Source organism: Lathyrus oleraceus, chromosome 6 (genome assembly GCF_024323335.1).
Source record: "Lathyrus oleraceus cultivar Zhongwan6 chromosome 6, CAAS_Psat_ZW6_1.0, whole genome shotgun sequence".
Lineage (NCBI taxonomy): Eukaryota > Viridiplantae > Streptophyta > Magnoliopsida > Fabales > Fabaceae > Lathyrus > Lathyrus oleraceus.
In genome coordinates this window covers 260,609,166-260,630,551 of record NC_066584.1, presented here as the reverse complement: position 1 = coordinate 260,630,551, position 21,386 = coordinate 260,609,166, and the positions used below count along the sequence as shown (strand labels likewise).

Sequence of the window (21,386 nt, the reverse complement as noted above, 5' to 3'; positions counted from 1 at the left end):
TTGTCTTAGTGCTCATCGAAAGAAGAAGAAAAATGTAAGTAATTTTAAATATGATCATGTTGATAAAATGTCATATTGTGATTTGCAAAATTCCTTTAGTACTCTACACAATGAGGCTAAGGAAGCTTTCAAACGCCTAGCCTCAAATAAGAAATTTTTTTGTTATTTAGAAAAGAAGATTTCTGATTCCGAAAAGGAATTAGAAACTCTCAAGAAATCTATGATAGAGATTACTAAAGGCAAAATTGAAGATGATAAAGGATTTTGGTTTGGATGGTCTAGATGTGAAACCTGTCACATTTGGCAAAGAGAGGTTAGAACTCTTCAAGCCAAATTAGACAAGGCTTTATAACCTAAAGTTACATTTGCTATTGATCAATCACATTTTAGAAGTACCATGAATAATCCTTATCAAAAATACACTTATGTGGTAAAGGATAAAGTTAGCAAAAGCAACTCTCATCCTAACTTAAATTGTCTATATTGTTGCAAAATGGGATATACTATTGCTAAATGTCAATTTAGGAGATTTCTAGTCCCTAAAGGCATTTTCAATGGTTGCCCAAATGCAACCAAAGTTTCCCTCACACACTAGGATCTAATGAAAATTGGGTACCTCCTTCCCTTGTTTAAATTTATAGGTGAAGTGTCTTGAGGATACGGAGAATACGTGGGTTCTCGATAGTGGATACTCAAGACATATGACGGATGACACTTCCTTGTTCTTTGACTTTGTGGCTAAGAAGAAAGGGTTTGTAACCTACAGTGATAATACAAGGGAGCTATACTCGGAAAAGGTAGTGTAGATAATCCCTCCTCTACTACTATCTCAGATGTTCTTTTAGTTAAAGGCCTTAAGCACAATCTCATTAGTATTAGCCAATTATGTGACAAAGGATATAAAGTCTCGTTTTCAAAAGATTGTTGCATGATTGAACATAATTATAATAAGAATGATGTGCTTAAGGGCTAAAGAGAAAATAATGTATACATGCTTAACTTGAATGAAGTATCTTTGACTAGCGATAAATGTCTCGTCTCCATGAGTGAAGACTCATGGCTTTGGCATAGGCGATTAGCGCATGTCAACTTTGACTTGCTAAATAAAGTTGTCGCAAAAGATCTAGCAGTTGGTCTTCCCAAAATCAAAATTCCAAAAGATCACTTATGTGATGTGTGCCAAATAGGAAAGCAAACAAGGATCTCGTTTAAATCTAAAAATATTGTTTCCATAATGAGACCCCTTGAACTTCTCCATATGGACCTTTTTGGGCCATCTAGAATTAAAAGTCTAGGTGGAAACTACTATGGTTTTGTTAAAGTAGATGACTACTCTAGATTTTATTGGACTATCTTCTTAGCAAGTAAAAGTGACACTTTCTCTGCTTTTAAAAAGTTTGCCAAGATGTCTCAAAACAAATTGAACACTAGCATAGTTACTATTCGAAGTGATCACGAAGGTGAATTTGAAAACCACCTCTTTGAGGAATTTTGTGAAACTAACGACATTGATCATAATTTTTCTGCTCCAAGATCTCCATAACAAAATGGAGTAATGGAACGTAAAAATAGAATTTTAGAAGAGCTTGGAAGGACTATGATCAATGAAAACGACCTTCCTAAATATTTTTGGGCCGATGCCATAAATACGGCTTGTTATGTATTGAATAGGATACTCATTCGTCCTATTCTAAACAAACCCCCTTATGAAGTGCTAAAGGGAAGGAAGCCTAATGTTTCACATCTTCATATCTTATGATGTAAATGCTTTGTATTAAACAATGGTAAAGAAAACCTTGGTTAATTTGACTCAAAAGCCGATGAAGGTATCTTTCTCGGATACTCTCATTCTAGTAAAGCATATAGAGTATACAAAAAAAGGTTACTTATTGTTGAAGAATCCGTGCATGTTTCCTTTGATGAATCTTATCCGAAAACTGTCGGAGAAGGTATTATTGTTGATGGTGCAGGTATTCCTTTGGAAGACATAATAAAAGATCAAGAAGAAAAGCGTGTTGAACCCCATCCGGAAAAAACTGAGGAGGAGTCGGATCAAATTTCTGAAAAGAAAGAGGAGGATCATTCGATTAATAACAATGATCTTCCTTTGGGATGGAAATCTTCTAAGTATCATCCCATCGATAATATTCTAGGAGATATCTCAAAGGGATTTACCACACGGTCAAAGATAAGTAACTTTTGTTATCATTTCACTTTCGTATCTCAAAATGAGCCTAAAAACTCCAAAGACGCATTACTCGATGAACATTGGTTTTTAGCGATGCAAAAGGAACTTAATCAATTCAAAAAAAATGAGGTGTGGGATCTTGTTCCCCCTCCGCGAGACCATCGAGTAATCAACACTAAATGGGTATTTAGGAACAAGTTAGACGAAAACGGAGTTATAACTCGCAACAAGGCGCGCCTTGTTGCTCAAGGGTATAACCAAGAGGAAGGCATTGACTATGAGGAAACTTATACTCTGGTTGCCCGACTCGAGGCTATACGCCTTTTGCTTGCATATGCTTGTTCTCAAAATTTCAAATTATTTCAAATGGATGTTAAGAGCACTTTCCTAAATGGTCACATTAATGAAGAGGTTTATGTATCTCAACCTCCCGGTTTGAAAACTATGAGCATCCTAACTATGTTTATAAGCTTAAACGTCTTTTGTAAGGTCTCAAACAAGCCCCTAGGGCATGGTATAAACATCTTAGCAAATTTCTACTAGAACAAGGATCCTCAAGAGGGAAGGTTGATACAACCCTTTTTATTAAGCGTCAAGGAAAACACTCTATTTTAGCTCAAGTCTATGTAGATGATGTTATTTTTGGATCTACTAACATAAATTTGGTCAAGGAATTATCTAAGTTGATGCAGGGAGAATTTGAAATGAGCTTGATGGGGGAGCTAAGTTACTTCCTCAGACTTCAAATCAAGCAACTTGAAGAAGGAACTTTCGTGAGCCAAACGAAGTATTGTAATGAGCTACAAAAGCGCTTCGATATGGAAAACTCCAAGGTAATCTACACTCCAATGCCTACTGCTATAAATATGGATCGGGATGAAAATGGTAAGGTCGTAGATAAAAAAAGGTATAGAGGTATGATCCGTTCCCTCCTCTATCTTACCGCATCTCGACCAGATACTATGTTTAGTGTATGTATGTGTGCTAGGTATGAATCATGTCCCAAAGAACCATATTTAAAGGTCATCAAGCACATACTTAGGTACCTCTGTGGTACTTTAAAGTATGGGCTTTGGTTTTCTAAGGGAAGTGATTGCTCTTTGGTTGGCTACTCTGACTCCGACTTTGCCGGTTGCAAATCGGATAGGAAAATCACTAGTGGTACTTGTCATTTTAATTCAAATTCCTTAGTGAGTTGTCACACCAAAAAGCAAGTTTCAGTTGCTTTGTCAACGGCCGAGGCGGAATACGTTGCAGCCGGTAATTGTTGTGCTCAATATTTTTGGCTCAAACAACAATTACTTGACTTCAATGTTCAACTTGAACGTATTCCCATTTTTTGTGACAACACAAGTGCTATAAATTTAACCAAAAATCCTATACTACATGAAGGAGAATTGCCATCAAAGGCGCAGCAGAATTTAAAATTTCTCCATTTAGTGATCCTTACGAATGGGCATGATCAGTGATAGAATCGTTACCTCTTGTGGCGATCACGAACGTTGAACGATGACAACGTCTTTACTCAGTCCACACAAACGAATTCCTTCAATCGCAGTGCTAGCTTAGATGAATGAAGGCTTTGAGTGAGAGAAAGAGAGATACGAAATTCCAACTCTTCAGTTGTGTTGTATTCCCATACAATGCTTCTGCACAAGAGTTCTATTTATAGAACCACTTGTGTGGGCTTCAAGCCAAAAAGCCCACTTAAGTGTATTTTGGCTCATATCTCATAATATGCCAAAATCACTTAAGTATTTGGTACCTTACCATATTTCGTATTCTACTTAAGGGCACCATACATTACGGTATTCCTTAATTACTCTATCTCTCATCAATCTGTCCTTTGTGTGTGACCCTGTAGGTTTTCGCGACGTTGGCAATTATATTAAATCACGCATTTAACATAATAAACAGTGAGCGGTATCTAGCAACACATCACTGCTACCCAAGACACGAAAATATCATGTGATTTGACAAAACCTCATGTGATAATAATTATGTGTATAATTACCCTTTTGCCCTTATGTCTATATTGAACATAAGGTATAGACCGTGTCATCCTTGTCCAGTTCAATATTAGGCCCATAGACATTTATCCTGTTACGCAGGATGGGAAAATTCCATCTAGGACACTCATGTCCCTCAGCATGCTTCGTGGAGTACCCATCAACTGTCTTTATGGTTATCCAGTTACGGACAATGTTGGATCAGCAACAAAGCACTCGACTCTACATCTAGGGTCCATAGTGGTTTCAGGTCGAAGAGTGGTATACACCATTATCACCATGAGAATAACTTATGACACTTTGCATAACTTTCTATATAGTATTCTCATAGCGGGTCAATCCGGTATAAATATTTCTCTTAATATTCATACCTATGTTTAAGACTTGATAAGTCTTTATCCATGATCCATGAGATGTGATCATCAGTCTACAAACATAATAGTCTTAATGCTTTAATGTTATCCCACTTCACAATAAAGCTCGACTACGGATACTTTAAGAATAGTGTCCTTATGTTTAATGTGGTCTCATGATCAAGTCATACTTGATGCATTAAACGGACTAGCTATTCTAGGGACTTTATTAAACAACCGTAATAAAGAAAAAGCCTTTTATTATTAATAAATAATTCAATACAAGTACCAAAAGTATTGGCCTCTAGGGCTTACACCAACAATATCCCACTAGCACTAGAGCCAATCAGGCATACCCCTTATGCCCATTGATCTAGTATGGCCATCATGCTTCTGCTGCGCAAGAGGCTTTGTCAGTGGGTCAGCAATATTGTCAAGTGTAGGTACTTTACATATTTTCACATCTCCTCTATCTATTATCTCTCGAATGAGATGATAACGCCTAAGTATGTGTTTCGATCGTTGGTGAGATCTAGGCTCCTTAGCTTGTGCGATAGTACCATTGTTATCACAATAGAGACCAATGGGATCCACAATGCTAGAGACTATGCCAAGTTCACTAATAAACTTTTTGATCCAAACAGCTTCCTTTGATGCACTTGAGGCAGCAATATACTCGGCCTCGGTTGTAGAATCAACAACTGTATCTTGCTTTGAACTTTTCCAGCTCACAGCGCCACCGTTCAAGCAAAACACATAACCAGATTGCGATATAAAGTCATCCTTATCTGTCTGGAAGCTAGCATCGGTGTAACCAATTACAGCGAACTCTTTCTGACCTCCATATATCAAGAATGATTCCTTAGTCCTTCTCAAGTACTTAAGGATATTCTTAACAGCTACCCAATGGGCATCACCAGGATCAGAATGGTACCTACTCGTTGCACTTAAAGCATACGAGACATCTGGTCGAGTACATAACATGGCATACATGATAGATCCTATTGCAGATGCATATGGAATCTTATTCATGCATTCCCTTTCTACCTTAGTTGAAGGGGATTGTGTTTTTGATAGACACAGGCCATGTTGAATAGGTATGAATCCTTTCTTGGAATCATGCATATTAAAGCGTCTCAGCACTTTGTCTATGTATGTACTCTGACTTAGGCCAAGCAGTTTCGTGATCTATCTCTATAGATTCTGATTCCTAATATATAGGCTGCTTCACCTAGGTCCTTCATAAAAAACATTTCCCTAACCAAGACTTTACTTGTTGCAGGGTAGGGACATCGTTTCCAATGAGTAATATGTCATCTACATATAACACCAGGAACACGATCATGCTCCCACTAACCTTCTTGTAGACACAAGGCTCATCTTCGTTCTTGATGAATCCATATTGTTTTACCGTTTCATCAAAACGAAGATTCCAGCTTCTGGAAGCTTGCTTCAATCCATAGATTGATCTTTGTAGCTTACATATCTTTTGGGCTTCTTTTGGTATGTCAAATCCTTCAGGCTGTGTCATGTACACATTCTCAAGAAGATTCCCATTAAGGAAAGCAGTTTTGAGATCCATCTGCCATATTTCATAATCATGATATGCAGCGATAGCAAGTAAAATCCGAACAGATTTAAGCATTGCGACTGGTGAAAAGGTTTCATCATAGTCAACCCCATGAATTTGTTTATATCCTTTTGCAACCAGTCTTGCCTTATAGGTATGTACTTTACCATCCATGTCAGTCTTCTTTTTGAAGACCCACTTGCATCCTATAGGATTAACTCCTACATGAGGCTCTACCAAGGTCCAAACTTGGTTTGTGTACATGGAACCCATTTCAGATTTCATGGCTTCTAGCCACTTCTCTGACTCGGGACCAGTTATGGCCTCTTAGTAGGTCACAGGCTCATCTTGATCCATGAGTAATACATCACTTTGATCTGTTATGAGATATCCATATCTCTCAGGTAGGTGACGTATCCTGCTTGACCTACGCTGGTCTTGTTCTACTTGAGCAGGTTGCTCTTCCACAACCACTTGTGTTTCCTGCTCTAATTCCTCCATAGGTGTATCGATGCTTTGTGATTCTTGAATATCTTCAAGTTCTACTTTCCTCCCACTAGTTCCTTTGGAAATAAAATCCTTTTCTAGGAAAACTCTAGTTCGAGCGACAAACACTTTTCCCTCAGAAGGATTGTAGAAGTAATACCCTCTTGTTTCTTTAGGATACCCCACAAATAAGCATTTGTCAGATTTGGGCTCAAGCTTAGTTGAAATATGTCGTTTCACATAAACTTCGCAACCCCAAATCTTCATGTAAGACATATGTGGTTTCTCACCACTCCATATCTCATATGGTGTCTTCTCAGCCTTTTTAGATGGAACACGGTTAAGTGTGTAAGCTGCTGTCAACAACGCATGTCCCCAAAAGGAGTTTGGAAGATCGGCGTGACTCATCATGGATCGGACCATGTCTAACAGGGTTCGATTTCTTCTCTCAGATACACCATTCCATTGGGGTGTTCCAGGAGGAGTAAGTTGGGATAGGATCCCACACTCTTTCAGATGGTCATCAAACTCTAGGCTTAAATACTCACCACCTCGATCTGATCGAAGAGTTTTAATATTCTTACCTAGTTGGTTTTGTACTTCATTCTTGAATTCCTTGAACTTTTCAAAGGACTCTGATTTGTGTTTCATTAAATACACATAACCATATCTACTGAAATCATCAGTAAATGTGATGAAGTATTGAAAACCTCCTCTGGCTGGTATGTTCAGTGGTCCACATACATCAGTATGTATGAGGGCCAAAAGATCATTAGCTCTTTCACCTTTTCCTATGAATGGAGACTTTGTCATCTTTCCAATTAAACAAGATCTGCATGTCTCATATGATTCATAATCAAAAGAGTCCAAGAGTCCATCTTTATGGAGTTTGGAAATGCGTTTCTCATTTATGTGGCCTAATCGGCAATGCCAAAGGTAAGTTGGATTTAACTCATTAGGTTTAATCCTTTTAGTATTAATGTTATAAATAGGCATTTCAAGATCAAGGACATATAGTCCATTGTTCATTTGTGCAGTAGCATAGAATATATCATTCAAATAAATTGAGCAACAGTTGCTCTTAATTATAAATGAAAAACCAAACTTGTCCAAACAAGAAACGGAAATAATATTCCTGCTAATTGCTGGTACATAATAACAGTTCTCTAACTGAATTATTAAACCACTAGGTAAAGTCAATTCATAAGTTCCTATGGCTAAGGCAGCAACCTTTGCTCCATTGCCAACTCGTAGGTCGACTTCACCTTTTGCCAAATCCTTACTCCTTTTTAGTCCATGCACATTTGTACAAATGTGAGAACCGCATCCAGTATCTAATACCCATGATGCAGAAGTAGATAAATTAATTTCAATAACAAAAATACCTGAAGTTGGAGTCTCTACTCCATTCTTCCTATCTTCCAGGTACTTTGGGCAGTTCCTCTTCTAGTGTGCGGTCTTACCGCAATGGAAGCAGGTGTCTTCTTTTTCTATGCTTCCACTAGGCTTCAAAGCAGCAATAGTGGGTTTGGGTTTGGCAACTTCCTTGCCTTTCCCTTTATCATGTTTGAGGATAATCCTCAGGTTTCGGTACCAATCAAGAAAATTTGTCCCAGAAAATTTTTCCTTGTCAAGGATTGATCGCAAGATGTTGTTAGAGGTGTTTGTTGTCATGGTAATCTACACAAGGATTAATGAAAATATAAGTATCATTGACATATTTAATTAGGCCTTTAATTAAATATGCTCCCACTATTTTACTCAAAACAAATGACCCTCATCATTTGATTCGGAAAATCCCGTTGGAATATTTTCTAGTGGGTCGAGATCCATATTTCACTTCGTTCTAAGTCCGTGTAGGAGGATTACTCAAAACTAGGTTATTTAGGTAGGAACTCCTTCCAATTGCATCTCATACAACTCTCGAAAATTTCAGTTGGGTGAATAACTCCTTATTCCAATCCATCATATGAATCATTTCCAACTCTTGCTTCTAAACATATATATAATCTTATTATAATTTGTTTAGTTAAGTTTGACCCATTGTTTTAATAGTTGGATATTACAATTATCCCATCGCACCTTACTAATATAGAACATGCACCTCGTGTAGGCGAAACCTACATGATCTGATACTAGTCTTGATAAGTGTTAAAACTTGGAAAGCATAAACTTAATATTTAATTTGAGGGAATTGCAATTTTTCTGATCTCACCGGCTTATTTATCATATAAATTGCCTCTCACATGCATCAACATACATTCACATCCATCAACATACATACATACATAATGAAATAGTTATGGCCCCTAGCGCAATTGTTCTCCCAAGCCAATGAGAGAACCTAAGCTAACGTACAACGATCTAAGCTTCTCCAAGCAAGATCTTCAAGGTTGTCCTCCTTTGGCATTGACTTCTTTGCTTTCTTCATATCATTACATTACAAAAAGAAACTCGTTTTACATACGAGGGAGTGAGATGAGAAAAGAAGTTACATTTGGGAGATAAAGAGAAAGGCACGACACGCAGGTCGTATTTTAAAACCCAAAGCAGAATAAAGGAAAACTAAGGCCATAACCGATCACCACAAGCCAATAATAAACACTTTACTATTATTATTATTATTATTAATTCCTTTAATTAATTAAAACCAAATTAAATTTCAACGACCGATCACACTACGCAAAGCCGAAATTTTAATGAATAATTCATTTAAAGTCGACGTCGTTTTTCGCATCAACACTTGATACTTTTAAAGCACTGAGTTAGCCGAACGGGTGAATTTTGCCTTGCGCTAACCAGTTAACCATATGCGTTAACCGGTTAACACTGTTTGAAAAACTGTTAGAAAATTCTTTTCTGCCTTGCGTTAACCGGTTAACCAAATGCGTTAACCGGTTAACACTGTTTGAAAATCTCTTGGAAAACTGTTTTCCGCCTTGCGTTAACCGGTTAACCAAAAGCGTTAACCGGTTAACACTGTTTGAAAATCTCAAAATTTTATTTCGTATTGCGTTAACCGGTTAACCATATGCGTTAACCGGTTAACACTGTTCCAAAAAGTGTTTAGAAAGCACAACTCTTGTGCAGTCATAACCCCAATCGCATAACTCTCTGACAACACAACCCTTGTGCCGTCACTAACCCTGATGCACCAATTTCAGACCGTCAAACACATCTCGATTGTTGATTCAGTATGATTGATCAACACGTCATTGCTTCACCATACTAATGTCGGATCAAGAAGCAAATGACCATTGATCGCTCAAAGGAAAACAATCATTGAGTGTTTGAATGAACGAAACGAGAACACTATATCATATATAATGTATTTTGCATCAAGATTACATATATCATATATATGACTTGATCGATCTCAATTTAATCTTTGATTCATTCTGTCTTTAATCATATTAATACAGAACAAAAACAGTTATCAGATTCATGGTTTCGTAAGTGGCTCTGATACCACTGAAGGAGAATTGCCATCCAAGGCGCAGCGGAATTTAAAATTTCTCCATTTAGTGATCCTTACGAATGTGCATGATTAGTGATAGAATCGTTACCTCTTGTGACGATCACGAACGTTGAACGATGACAACGTCTCTACTCGGTCCACACGAACGGATTCCTTCAATCGCAGTGCTAGCTGTTATGAATGAAGGCTTTGAGTGAGAGAAAGAGAGATACGAAATTCCAACTCTTCAGTTGTGTTGTATTCCCATACAATGCTTCTGCACAAGAGTTCTATTTATAGAACCACTTGTGTGGGCTTCAAGCCAAAAAGCCCACTTAAGTGTATTTTGGCCCATATCTCATAATATGCCAAAATCACTTAAGTATTTGATACCTTACCATATTTCGTATTCTACTTAAGGGCACCATACATTACGGTATTCCTTAATTACTCTATCTCTCATCAATGTGTCCTTTGTGTGTGACCCTGTAGGTTTTCGCGACGTTGACAATTATATTAAATCACGCATTTAACATAATAAACAGTGAGCGGTATCTAGCAACACATCACTGCTACCCAAGACATGAAAATGTCATGTGATCTGACAAAACCTCCTGTGATAATAATTATGTGTATAATTACCCTTTTGCCCTTATGTCTATATTGAACACAAGGTATAGACCGTGTCATCCTTGTCCAGTTCAATATTGGGCCCATAGACATTTATCCTGTTACGCAGGATGGACAAATTCCATCTAGGACACTCATGTCCCTCAACATGCTTCGTGGAGTACCCATCAACTGTCTTTATGGTTATCCAGTTACGGACAACGTTGGATCAGCAACAAAGCACTCGACTCTACATCTAGGGTCCATAGTGGTTTCAGGTCGAAGAATGGTATACACCATTATCACCATGAGAATAACTTATGACACTTTGCATAACTTTCTATATAGTATTCTCATAGCGGGTCAATCCGGTATAAATATTTCTCTTAATATTCATACCTATGTTTAAGACTTGATAACTCTTTATCCATGATCCATGAGATGTGATCATCAGTCTACAAACATAATAGTCTTAATGCTTTAATGTTATCCCACTTCACAATAAAGCTCGACTACGGATTCTTTAAGAATAGTGTCCTTATGTTTAATGTGGTCTCATGATCAAGTCACACTTGATGCATTAAACGGACTAGCTATTCTAGGGACTTTATTAAACAACCGTAATAAAGAAAAAGCCTTTTATTATTAATAAATAATTCGATACAAGTACCAAAAGTATTGGCCTCTAGGGCTTACACCAACACTACATTCGCACACTAAACATATTGAAATTCGGTATCACTTCCTTAGGGATCATGTTGAGAAAGGTGATGTTGTCTTCAAGCATGTTGATAGCAAAAATCAACTTGCCGATATCTTCACAAAACCACTTGCGACAGAGCCTTTCTTCCACATCCGTAGGGAACTTGGTGTTCTTGATATCTTGGATCGCGTTTAAATACATATATTATGCCTGTCTATTCCTTGATTTATAAGTGCGGCTATGTGAGGGCACTTGTCGTCTATCACCATTGGAGGTAATATCATTCCTATCCACTTGACCTATATTGTATGTATATACTTGTTCTATGTAATTATTGATGTTCATTTTCTGGTTTGAACTAAATGCGATCCATTTCTATGCTTAAATTATGCTTGAACTTTCTTAGGTATCATATTTAACATGCATTTTCATTTCCCTATGTTTGCATGTTATTGTACTTACTTATTTGTCTTAAAGTTTATGTTGAACAATTATGGAAATCTTATTTACTTATTTTCTTTTGCTCCATGTATTATTTATGCCTATACTTCTTCCATTGATTTCATGTTATGTGCATGGTTGTTGATGTCTTTATGTTGCAAAGTCGTTGACTAAGTGCTTATGAATATCTTTATATCATGTTGACCATTTCATTGTTTCTTTTTTATTTTGTCAAAGGGGGAGAAGCAATGGAAACACAATAGCTGATTTAACAGATTTAGAATAGCAGAATGTTTGAAGGCATGCATAAAATCAAGGGGAGGGTGTCTATCAAAGTACGCGATTGCGTCATGGTTTTCCATCATCAAAAAGGGGGAGTATGTTAGGGCAAAGATCCCTTGTCCTTATTTTAATGATGTCAAACCCTTTTAGTTGCTCATAATGTGTGCTTTGGACGGTGTCATCATATCATAGAATGAATTCATCCTCCAATATGCTCAAAGTATAAGTGAAATGAGTCCATGCATATAGGAGCATTTCATAGATGTGAATAATGCACTTAATCATCATTGGTACCTTAGGTTCATAATAAAATGGTTTGAATTGACCAAAATATCAAAAACTCATTTTTGACATTTTAAGAATTTTGAGTTGACTCATCCCCTTTTTGAGTCGATCATTGAGTCGACTCAATGGCTATTTCATTTGCCACGAGTCTGAACAGGTCGAGTCATGAGTCGACTCAACTCTAGAAAAACCTGTTTGAGTTGACTCATCCCTTGTTTGAGTCGACTCATTGGATGTTTGAGTCGACTCATTGGCTGTTTCATTTGAACCATGTTGCCACGGGTCTGAACCGGTCGAGTCATGAGTCGACTTAACCTGTTTGAGTCAACTCAACTGTGTGAACATGTCGACTGGTCGCTTTCAGCACTCAATTTTCTGCTGTGCATTTTTGCAAAATTATTTTGTTATCTCTGTTACTTTGTCCATGCATCATATAAATATTCTAGAGTCCCTTCTTCAACATCTAATAAGAAAAGTGAAAGATATACAATAAAGTGATCATCATCTTCATTCTTCATTGCATTTCTCAATAATCACACATAATAATCTTTTTTGAGCATTGTGCATTGCAGCTGTGATAACGTCCAAATAAGATTGGATTATCTTAGTTTGGGTTGAGACTTTGTGTGAGTTTTTATTGAATAAAACCCTTGAGGTTTTGTCCTCCAAGAATTGGGGGTTTTTGCACTAACCTTTGCTTCGAAGATTCAGCCGAGTGAAAAGTTTGAAGAACAGAAGGTTCGGTCAAACAAGTAGTGGTAACCAGAGGATTGTGAAGAAAGATTAGGGTTCAATATACTTGCATTCGAAATCATCTGATCTGAAGTTTTAGAGAACGAGGCGTTCGTTCAATAAGGTAGCCGTAAACGGAGGTTTGTTCGAAGTGCTTGAAGAACTTGGTTCAACTCGAATCAAGGGGAGAGAATAGAATAAGATCTGCAACAACTCTAGAAGTTGATCGCCAGTGATCATTTGTTCTCTTGTATTGACTTTGCAACGTGTTAATAAAAACATCTCAATTCTAGATTTAGAATTGAGGGCAGACGTACCCTAAGCGAGGACGATAGGGGAAGTGCCTCAACAAAACCGGTCTTGTTCTCTCTATCCTTAACTCTTTAAATTCTGCATAATTACTTTGTGTGTGAAATTGATCATAAAATCAATATCGCTTGATTGGTGTGCATATCAATTGTTCGATAAATTGTTTGAGTAAAATTTTGCATATTCAACTTAAGTGAAATTGATACTTGGTGTGAAGTGCACACTAAGTGTTCGAAAAAATTAATTTCGCACAAACTTAGTAATATTTTCCTTGATCTCTTATTGTGTTGAGCATCATTATAGGTAACGATATCAAGGATCGTAGTAGTTAATTGATTGTTTTAGATAGGAGTTTATTTTCTCTATCTTAAGTAATTCCATTCGGTTCACGTATACTCGATCTTTCTATTAACGGGATCGTTTAGACGATTTCAATCTAGGGTGCTTTCGCAACCGTTGAAAACATTTTTAAAAGGCACTTAATTTCAAAACTAATCTATTCAACCCCTCCTTCTAGATCGGTACTATCGTCTAACAATATTGTTTGAAGTGCCACGTCACTTGTATATTTTAGGCATGGTATATAGTTTGTAACTTGTATAATTCATTTCCATTTCCATTTGTATTATGTGGATCAATCCCCATTATTTGTCAAATGTCCATGAACATGTAATAGTCTAGGTTTATTTCTTTCATTAGTTCATCATGCATGCTAACTAAAAATATAAAAACAAACAATAAAATAAAGAATTTCAAAAGAAATAAAAGGTACTTGATCCAACGTCAAGTTGTTTTCCAAATCAAACTCACACCATTGCAACGCGAGTACTTGATCCAACGTCAAATATCTCCCATCCATCCCATGATCCACATCCCTTCTCCATTCCCTTCCCAATCTCATTCTATACCTCATCCATTCTTCACACACTTTTTCATAATAAACTCAAACACTTGATCCAACGTCAGGTGCCTTTTTCAAAACATTTTCATAACAAAGTGGAATGCAAAAATGGGGTGTACGTGCTTGTACATAACATTCAAGTACTTGGGTTGTCGGTCATACCTAACTTGAGGACTCGACACTTGACTTCCCCCTTAAAACATCTAATGATTCAAACAAGTTAGATATAAGTGCTATGAGGGAGAAAAAGGGTAGTTACGATACCATTATCCTATCGACTCCCAAGTGATCTGATTGTTGTCCATACTTAGTCAAGTGTTAGATACTTGTCTCCCTTTAAGTTCCAATTATTAGACTTGCCCAACTCTTTCACAATTCAAATCTCTTTTGGACGAAAAAGAGTGGTTAAGATAACATTTCCCTCTCAACTCTCGAGTTTTTGGATTGTTTACTGTATCTAGCCAAGGATCTGATGCTTGTCTCCGTACATAAAATCAACCCCAACAAATCAAATCATCTTTTGCTTAGTGCACACTCTTCAAACCTTTCAAAAAAGATGTGTTACTTTTGTTCTACCGTGAACAACGCTTAAGCCTCAATATGTGAGCAAGCAATGTTTAACTGATAGAGTGTGATCTGAGCGCATCCATTTTACCGCAAACAAGCAAATACTTCCCGCTCCCATGATAGAGTATACAAGCAAGTGAACAGTAGCACACAAACGTCAATATTGTTCAGTAAAAGCAACCAAACGAATACTCCATTTGTGAGCCGAACTACGGAGCTTTGACTTTCTCATTGCACGTATGAGGATACATAGGCACAAGGGCCCAAATCCTTGGTGAGCACACTAAATTAAAACTCATTTTCTCTTTCCATCTCATTCTTTCACCCCATTCCTGATAGCAAGCAACATACAGATGAACAACATCCATACGCATTGATACAAGCAAGTGGTTCCCATGGAGTACCATTGATGTGAGAGGTGCTAATACCTTCCCCTTGCATAACCGACTTCCGAATCTGCTCTTGGTTGTGAGACCATTTTTCATTTGGGGTTTTATCTCTATTTTCCTTTCCTTTAGAATAAATAAAATTCGGTGGCGACTCTGTATCTTTTGCGGCGCGACACCCCCCTCCCCCCAATTTACTATTTTCTATGCATTGCACAATATAATCTTGTTAAATAGCAGTCCCTGTGGATTCAATCTCTTTTATTACTGCGATATTATCGGTACACTTGTTGAGAAGTCATCATTTATCATTTATTATGCATGTCATATGAGACTTGGCTTCTTCGTTCTCATTAGAGATATCTTGAACATAAATCGTCAGGGACTCCACTGAATGCTGCTTGACATTAGGTATTATTCACAGAGAGATTGGCTTAGGCATCTTGATATCATAAATAGTACATCTTTATCACCTTGATATAATACCTTAATCTAGATTTATGAAGACTTCATATCATAACATTGTCATAATCAAAACCATCATGGATATCTGAGTGTTTGAGATATTGTACATGCAAGCACATAGATCCATAAGAATAATCATCAATAAATCAGAACTCACCAAGATAGAACCAAAAACCAAAAACCACTACCAAGCTTCTAATCAAAATAAACATTGGATCTGCTATTGGTTAATGAAGGGGATATGATTATGAAGTTAGTCATAAGTCTACCTTTGTTCTAACTAGAAACAATTTCCATGCCCCATAAATACTCTTCTCCTCCACTTCTTTCATATTTGTTAAAACACCATTAAAAATGCCATCATTATGAACCTTTCAAATATATCAGACAACAACATATCAAATCATAGCAAAATCGCCCTTAGACTTAGTCCTGCCACCTAAAGAGAGGAAAAACTTAAACAAAAGTTTATGATCACTATGAAAAACCACTTGTCAACCAAACCATTGAAAGATCTTACACCAAACTTACATAATTATCTCACAAGTAAGGGTTCATAATAGATCAGATCGACTAACAAGAGTCTAAGACCTAGCATACACATGCCTAGGGCAGACCAACCTATTTTTAATTAGAAAAGAAGCCTTGAAATTTTTAAGAGCCTATTTAGTTAAAAAGGCTAGTCCATAGACCATAAAAAAAATCTTTTTACGCCTATCATACCGGCCTTTTAAATAAATATGAATAAATGTATTTATTATTATTATATTGTATTTTGTACTTTAAATTAAAATACAAAAATAAAGCTTAGCTATTTTGAAGAACTTAAGAAAATAAGCTGAAAAAACCTTATGAACAATGTAATAAGTTGTTTCATATGTTTTAAAAAACAAATATTGTCACAAATTTATGCTACTAGATAAGCTCAGATAAATCAATGCAAAAATATATTCAGTCGCATTATTCTTTTAGTTTGTTAGTTTATTTAAACATTAGTTGAATTTCTTATTTATATATTTTCAAATGAAATAGGCTTTTAAGTAGGCTAATAGGCTAACTAGACCTTCAAAAAGGTCAGACTCAGACCTAAAAATAAGCCCTTGACATACTACAAGATAAACTTCGACTTTGAATATTTTGGTAGGCCAGGCTTGGCTTGGTAAAGCCTATATCGGCCTAACATATTCCCACCCCTACTCACAAGTGAATAAAATACGAGAAACTGACTCAACTAAACCTCTACACACGGGACAAGAGACCGCATTAGAATGAACAACCACCCATATTTAAACAAGTTATCTATAGAAGTAGGTCTATCTTGCAAAAACTGGCAAAAAAAAGACCACACCACCTTAGAAGGGGCTCAACTGATCCAAATGAGAGAAAATGTCAACTTCTCAACCACGTTAGTGGACAAAGAATAGACAAGAAGGTCCAACTAAACATGATAAGAAGACACAACAGAGAATATAATATCTTTTATATGCTTCCAATTCCACTTATCTCTATTCAGATAGGGTAAAACCATGAAGCACAAAGAGAAAGTTAGCAATCATATGTAACTCTCAAAGAAAGAATTATCTCCTCCATCTGAGATCCCAAATAAGATTCTCATTTTCTATCCGAACAATCGCTCCAACAAACCCATGAGGTTAAGTTGAAATAAAATAAAAAATAAACTTTTTCTATGGGGGGTTGGTCCAAGCAAAAGATCTTCTCAGAAAAAAGTCAAGAGACTCAATTCTACTTTCTTAAAAATACCATCAACAAATCAATCGAACGAAATCTATATTTGAATATAACACTTTATAAATAAGTAAAAACATAATTTGAAGTCCTCAATTCAAATATTCACTCCTTACTATAACAATAGTAATATAACCATATATATTTAAACATGTTATACAAATTTAACTAAACATACTCATTTCCACTTTCTCCTAAAAGCGAAAATTTTGAGTAAGTTCATCTATATATTTATATATAATGTCTGGCCTTTTTCTTGATCCCACAAGCAATAATGTTATTTTTTTTTAATTATTAACTTATAAATATTAATAATTTATTTATATTAATATATAAATATAAATAAATATTCCTCTCAAATATTGAATTATAGACTAAACGTTTATATTTATTTAATAATTTACACTCATTTAACTCAAATAATTTATATCAGTTAAGTTACCTCAATCACCCTAACTGTATTACTCTTTCATTTCATATTCATGTAGTTTCCTCTTATTTAAATCTATGTAGCAGCAATATTAATTTCAATTAACTTAAACTAATCTTAAAATTTCAATAACATTTTATTCTCTTAAAATAAAATTCAAATGATGGTTTAGAGACTACAATTATATCTTTTATTAATTTAAAAAAACAATTCAACATTAATGTTAATATTTAAGTATGAATGGTTAGTCTCACAACAACTACTATAAATTAGTTGAATGGTATCGATTCATATTCCTAACACTAAAACTTTAAATAAATATATGGTGTTAAGATCTTCTAGTTCTAGCCATCCCTATTATTTCTTTGTTGCTACTTCCACTCACGAAGGTTTTGCAATAAGTAGTATCATATATTTAATATATTATACTTGTTTTTCTTTAGCTCTCATGTTCAATGCAACGAGGCATGCACGTAAACTAGAAAATACCTTAGAAAAGAATCCATAGATATTGAAAATTATAGCGAAAGTGGAGAGTAACTTAAACCAAATAAATAAGATACGAAACGTGATGAAGGTGTAAACGTGTCGGAAAAATTAGACTAGAATGACAAAGACCAAGTCTTCAATAAACCACAATATGTATCAAAATAATTAAATCATCACATTCTATATGAATAAATAAAAACATTTAAACAATTTCCAATACACTACCTCTCAAATATTATAATCAACCACTCTTTCATCACCTTCAAAAACCAAACCATTCATAATTCCACGCTCTTAAAAATCATGTTCGTCTCTCATTTCTTCCTTGCTAGCTAGTATTCATATTCTTCATCTCTCTCACCTTCTCTAGCTTTTTCTATGGCTAAAACCAAATCTTCAAAATCCAAAACCTGTACTTTTTTCCTATGCTGCTTTCGATCAAATGATTCTTCAAACGATAAAGTGTCTAATCCTATTCCTAAGAAAAAGAAAACTAGCTGGTTTTCATGGAGATGGATTCGAATCAAAACAAAGTCAACATACAAAACAGTGCCACTTGAAGCCTCATTTACAGATGTTAAGACCTATTCAAAGGCTCGGTCAAAGTCATCATCAACTCTTCATCATAAATCTAAAATTCCACTCACCGATTCTCCACCGTTAGCTCCGCCGTCTACGGTGCTTCCGACCACCCCCTATCATTCACCTACACAGGTATCTGTGACGAATTTTGAACCTGTGTCGTATCTATATAATCATTTTAAGATTTTTAAAATTCATGTCAAATATCTTTTTTTTTTTTGTTAAATAACAATTTTGATACTACATTTGTTTTTGTATATGTTTTTAATATTAATTAATTTGTTTGTTAATGTTTGGTTCAGACAAGGCATGGTCCAAGAAACAACGCTATAACAGAAGACACGCGTGAACAAGGTAGATCAACTCCAACACGACCAAAACGACAAGAGCGGAGGCTGTCGTTGGCAACGCAGAACCAAACGACAACAAAGAACCGCCAAAACGCGGGGGGTTGGTACGATCCTATAGTTGGAATGTCCGTACTCGTTGTGACATTAGTTATAATGGTATTTTGGGGTCGTTTTTGTGCCATTCTTTGTACTTCTGCGTGGTTGTATTTTATACCTCGTTTTAGAAAGAGGGGTGTTGTAAATGTAAACGACGAGGAAGAAGCGAAAACGAAGTTGAAAACCGATGTGGATTTGGATTTGGATTCTGAGGAGTATAAGAAAAGAGTGATTATGGAAGGACTTCTTGGGAGAAATAACAGAGGTAATAACAATTGATGTGAAGATTCTTTTGTTATTCTAAAAATAAGAAAGAAGAAAAAGAATCTTGTGATTTTGTTTAAGGTGGTAGGCCAGTAGGTGTTTTTTTTTGTAGATCACGTCGTCTATTAGTGGCTGCTTGAAATTTTGTCTAAATTAGTATATACTATTATATATATGACAGAAGAAATTGTAAATTAAGGAATTTATGTTAGAATCAAATGTTTTGGTTAGACTTCGTATACGTTCAAGTTGAATTGTATATATTTAGGATTAACAAAAAAAAAATTGAAAGGAAAAAAAATACTCCTATTAGCCATCATGGCAAGGGAGACAAAACCACAAATTGTGTCAATACCAAATTTAAGGAGTTAAATTTTGATATGCCTGTTTAAATGGTGTAGTCTTCCGTTCTTTTTCGGTTGAGGATCATCTTGTCTTGATTAAATCTTCTCCTCTTCAGAAATTAGACATCATTGTCGCTTTGCGTGATGGTAATAAGAGTCCTAGTTCTGATGGTTTTACTTTCTCCTTTATTAGGAGGTTTCGTTCCTTTGCATCTTGTTTTGTAACCTTGATTCTTAAGGTTAAATTCCCTGATCAGATTAGTAACTTTAGGCTTATTTCTCCAATAGATTCTCTTTTTAAGTTAGGGGCTAAAGTGTTGGTCTCTAGACCAGGGGAGGTAATGAAAAAACTTGTTTCCTCAGACAAATATGCATTTTGAAAAGAAAGGTTGTTGATGGATGTGGTGGTAGTTGTGATTGAAGTTATAGATCTGACTTAGAAATCTAGAAAGTCTTGCCTCATTTTTAAAGTAGATTTTAAGGAAACTTATAATTTACTGAATTGTGATTTTTTAAGTATGCATGTTAGATTTTAGTTTAATGATAAGTAGAGATCTTGGATTAGAGCTTGCGATTTTGCTAGGAATCTAGCGGTATTGGTTGATGGCTTTCTAACTTAAAAGATAAGCATTCAAAGGAGTTTTAACCAAGGGATTCCTCTAGCTCCTTTCTTGTTTTTTCTTATGGCAGAAGGTTTAAGCGGTTTAATTAGCAGGGTTGTTAAGTTGGGTCTTCTCTCTGTCTTTAGGATCAGAAGCATCTGATTTGGTGATTTCTCATCTCTAGTATGCAGACAATACTCTTATCGAAGCAGACCTGTCAGTTGAGAATCTCTAGACTATAAAGGTCATCCTTAAGGTTTTTGAGTTAGCATCAGGTCTTCGTGTGAATTTTTCTAAGAGTTGTATGATATGGTTTTTGTGGATTCTAGTTTCTTGGAGTCTACTTGTGATTTTCTCCACTGCAATTGAGACATTTCCTTTTAAAAATTTGGGTTTACCTGTGGGGGGTAATCTTATTCATGAAGCTACATAGGACCCCCTTGTTAATCTCTTAACTAAGAGACTTATTTCTTGGAATTATAGGTATATTAGCTCTGGGATCAGGTGATTTTTCTTAACTTTATTCTTAATCTATCTTCTTCTTGTCTTTTTGAAAATGCCAATAAAGGTTTGGAGGAAAATAGTCCATATTCAAAAGAGGGTTCTATTGGGTGGTTTCTCGTGTATGCTCCAACATTTCATCCTGGACCTTGCACACAACTTATATAGCCAGTTACAGGGATTCCTGATATTTCTTCCGAACAGCGGCCACCTCTTCCTCTAGACCTTTCAAAGAAACA

General features: G+C 35.8%; 1 protein-coding gene across 1 annotated transcript; it reads left to right on the top strand.

Annotated features, from left to right (window-relative positions):
- Positions 1-18,592: 18,592 nt before the first annotated feature.
- Positions 18,593-20,081, top strand: LOC127092741 (uncharacterized protein At5g23160). The gene is made up of 2 exons (XM_051031624.1): positions 18,593-19,122; positions 19,293-20,081. Exons 1-2 carry the CDS (start codon positions 18,787-18,789, stop codon positions 19,713-19,715), a joined length of 759 nt encoding a protein of 252 aa, XP_050887581.1. The 5' UTR covers positions 18,593-18,786; the 3' UTR covers positions 19,716-20,081.
- Positions 20,082-21,386: the final 1,305 nt, after the last annotated feature.

Bases quoted from the DNA above. Each gene is read 5' to 3' on its own strand.
- LOC127092741 (XM_051031624.1), top strand. From the start codon at position 18,787: ATGGCTAAAACCAAATCTTCAAAATCCAAAACCTGTACTTTTTTCCTA. The intron at 19,123-19,292 runs GTATCTGTGACG...TGTTTGGTTCAG, and splicing joins CCTATCATTCACCTACACAG to ACAAGGCATGGTCCAAGAAA.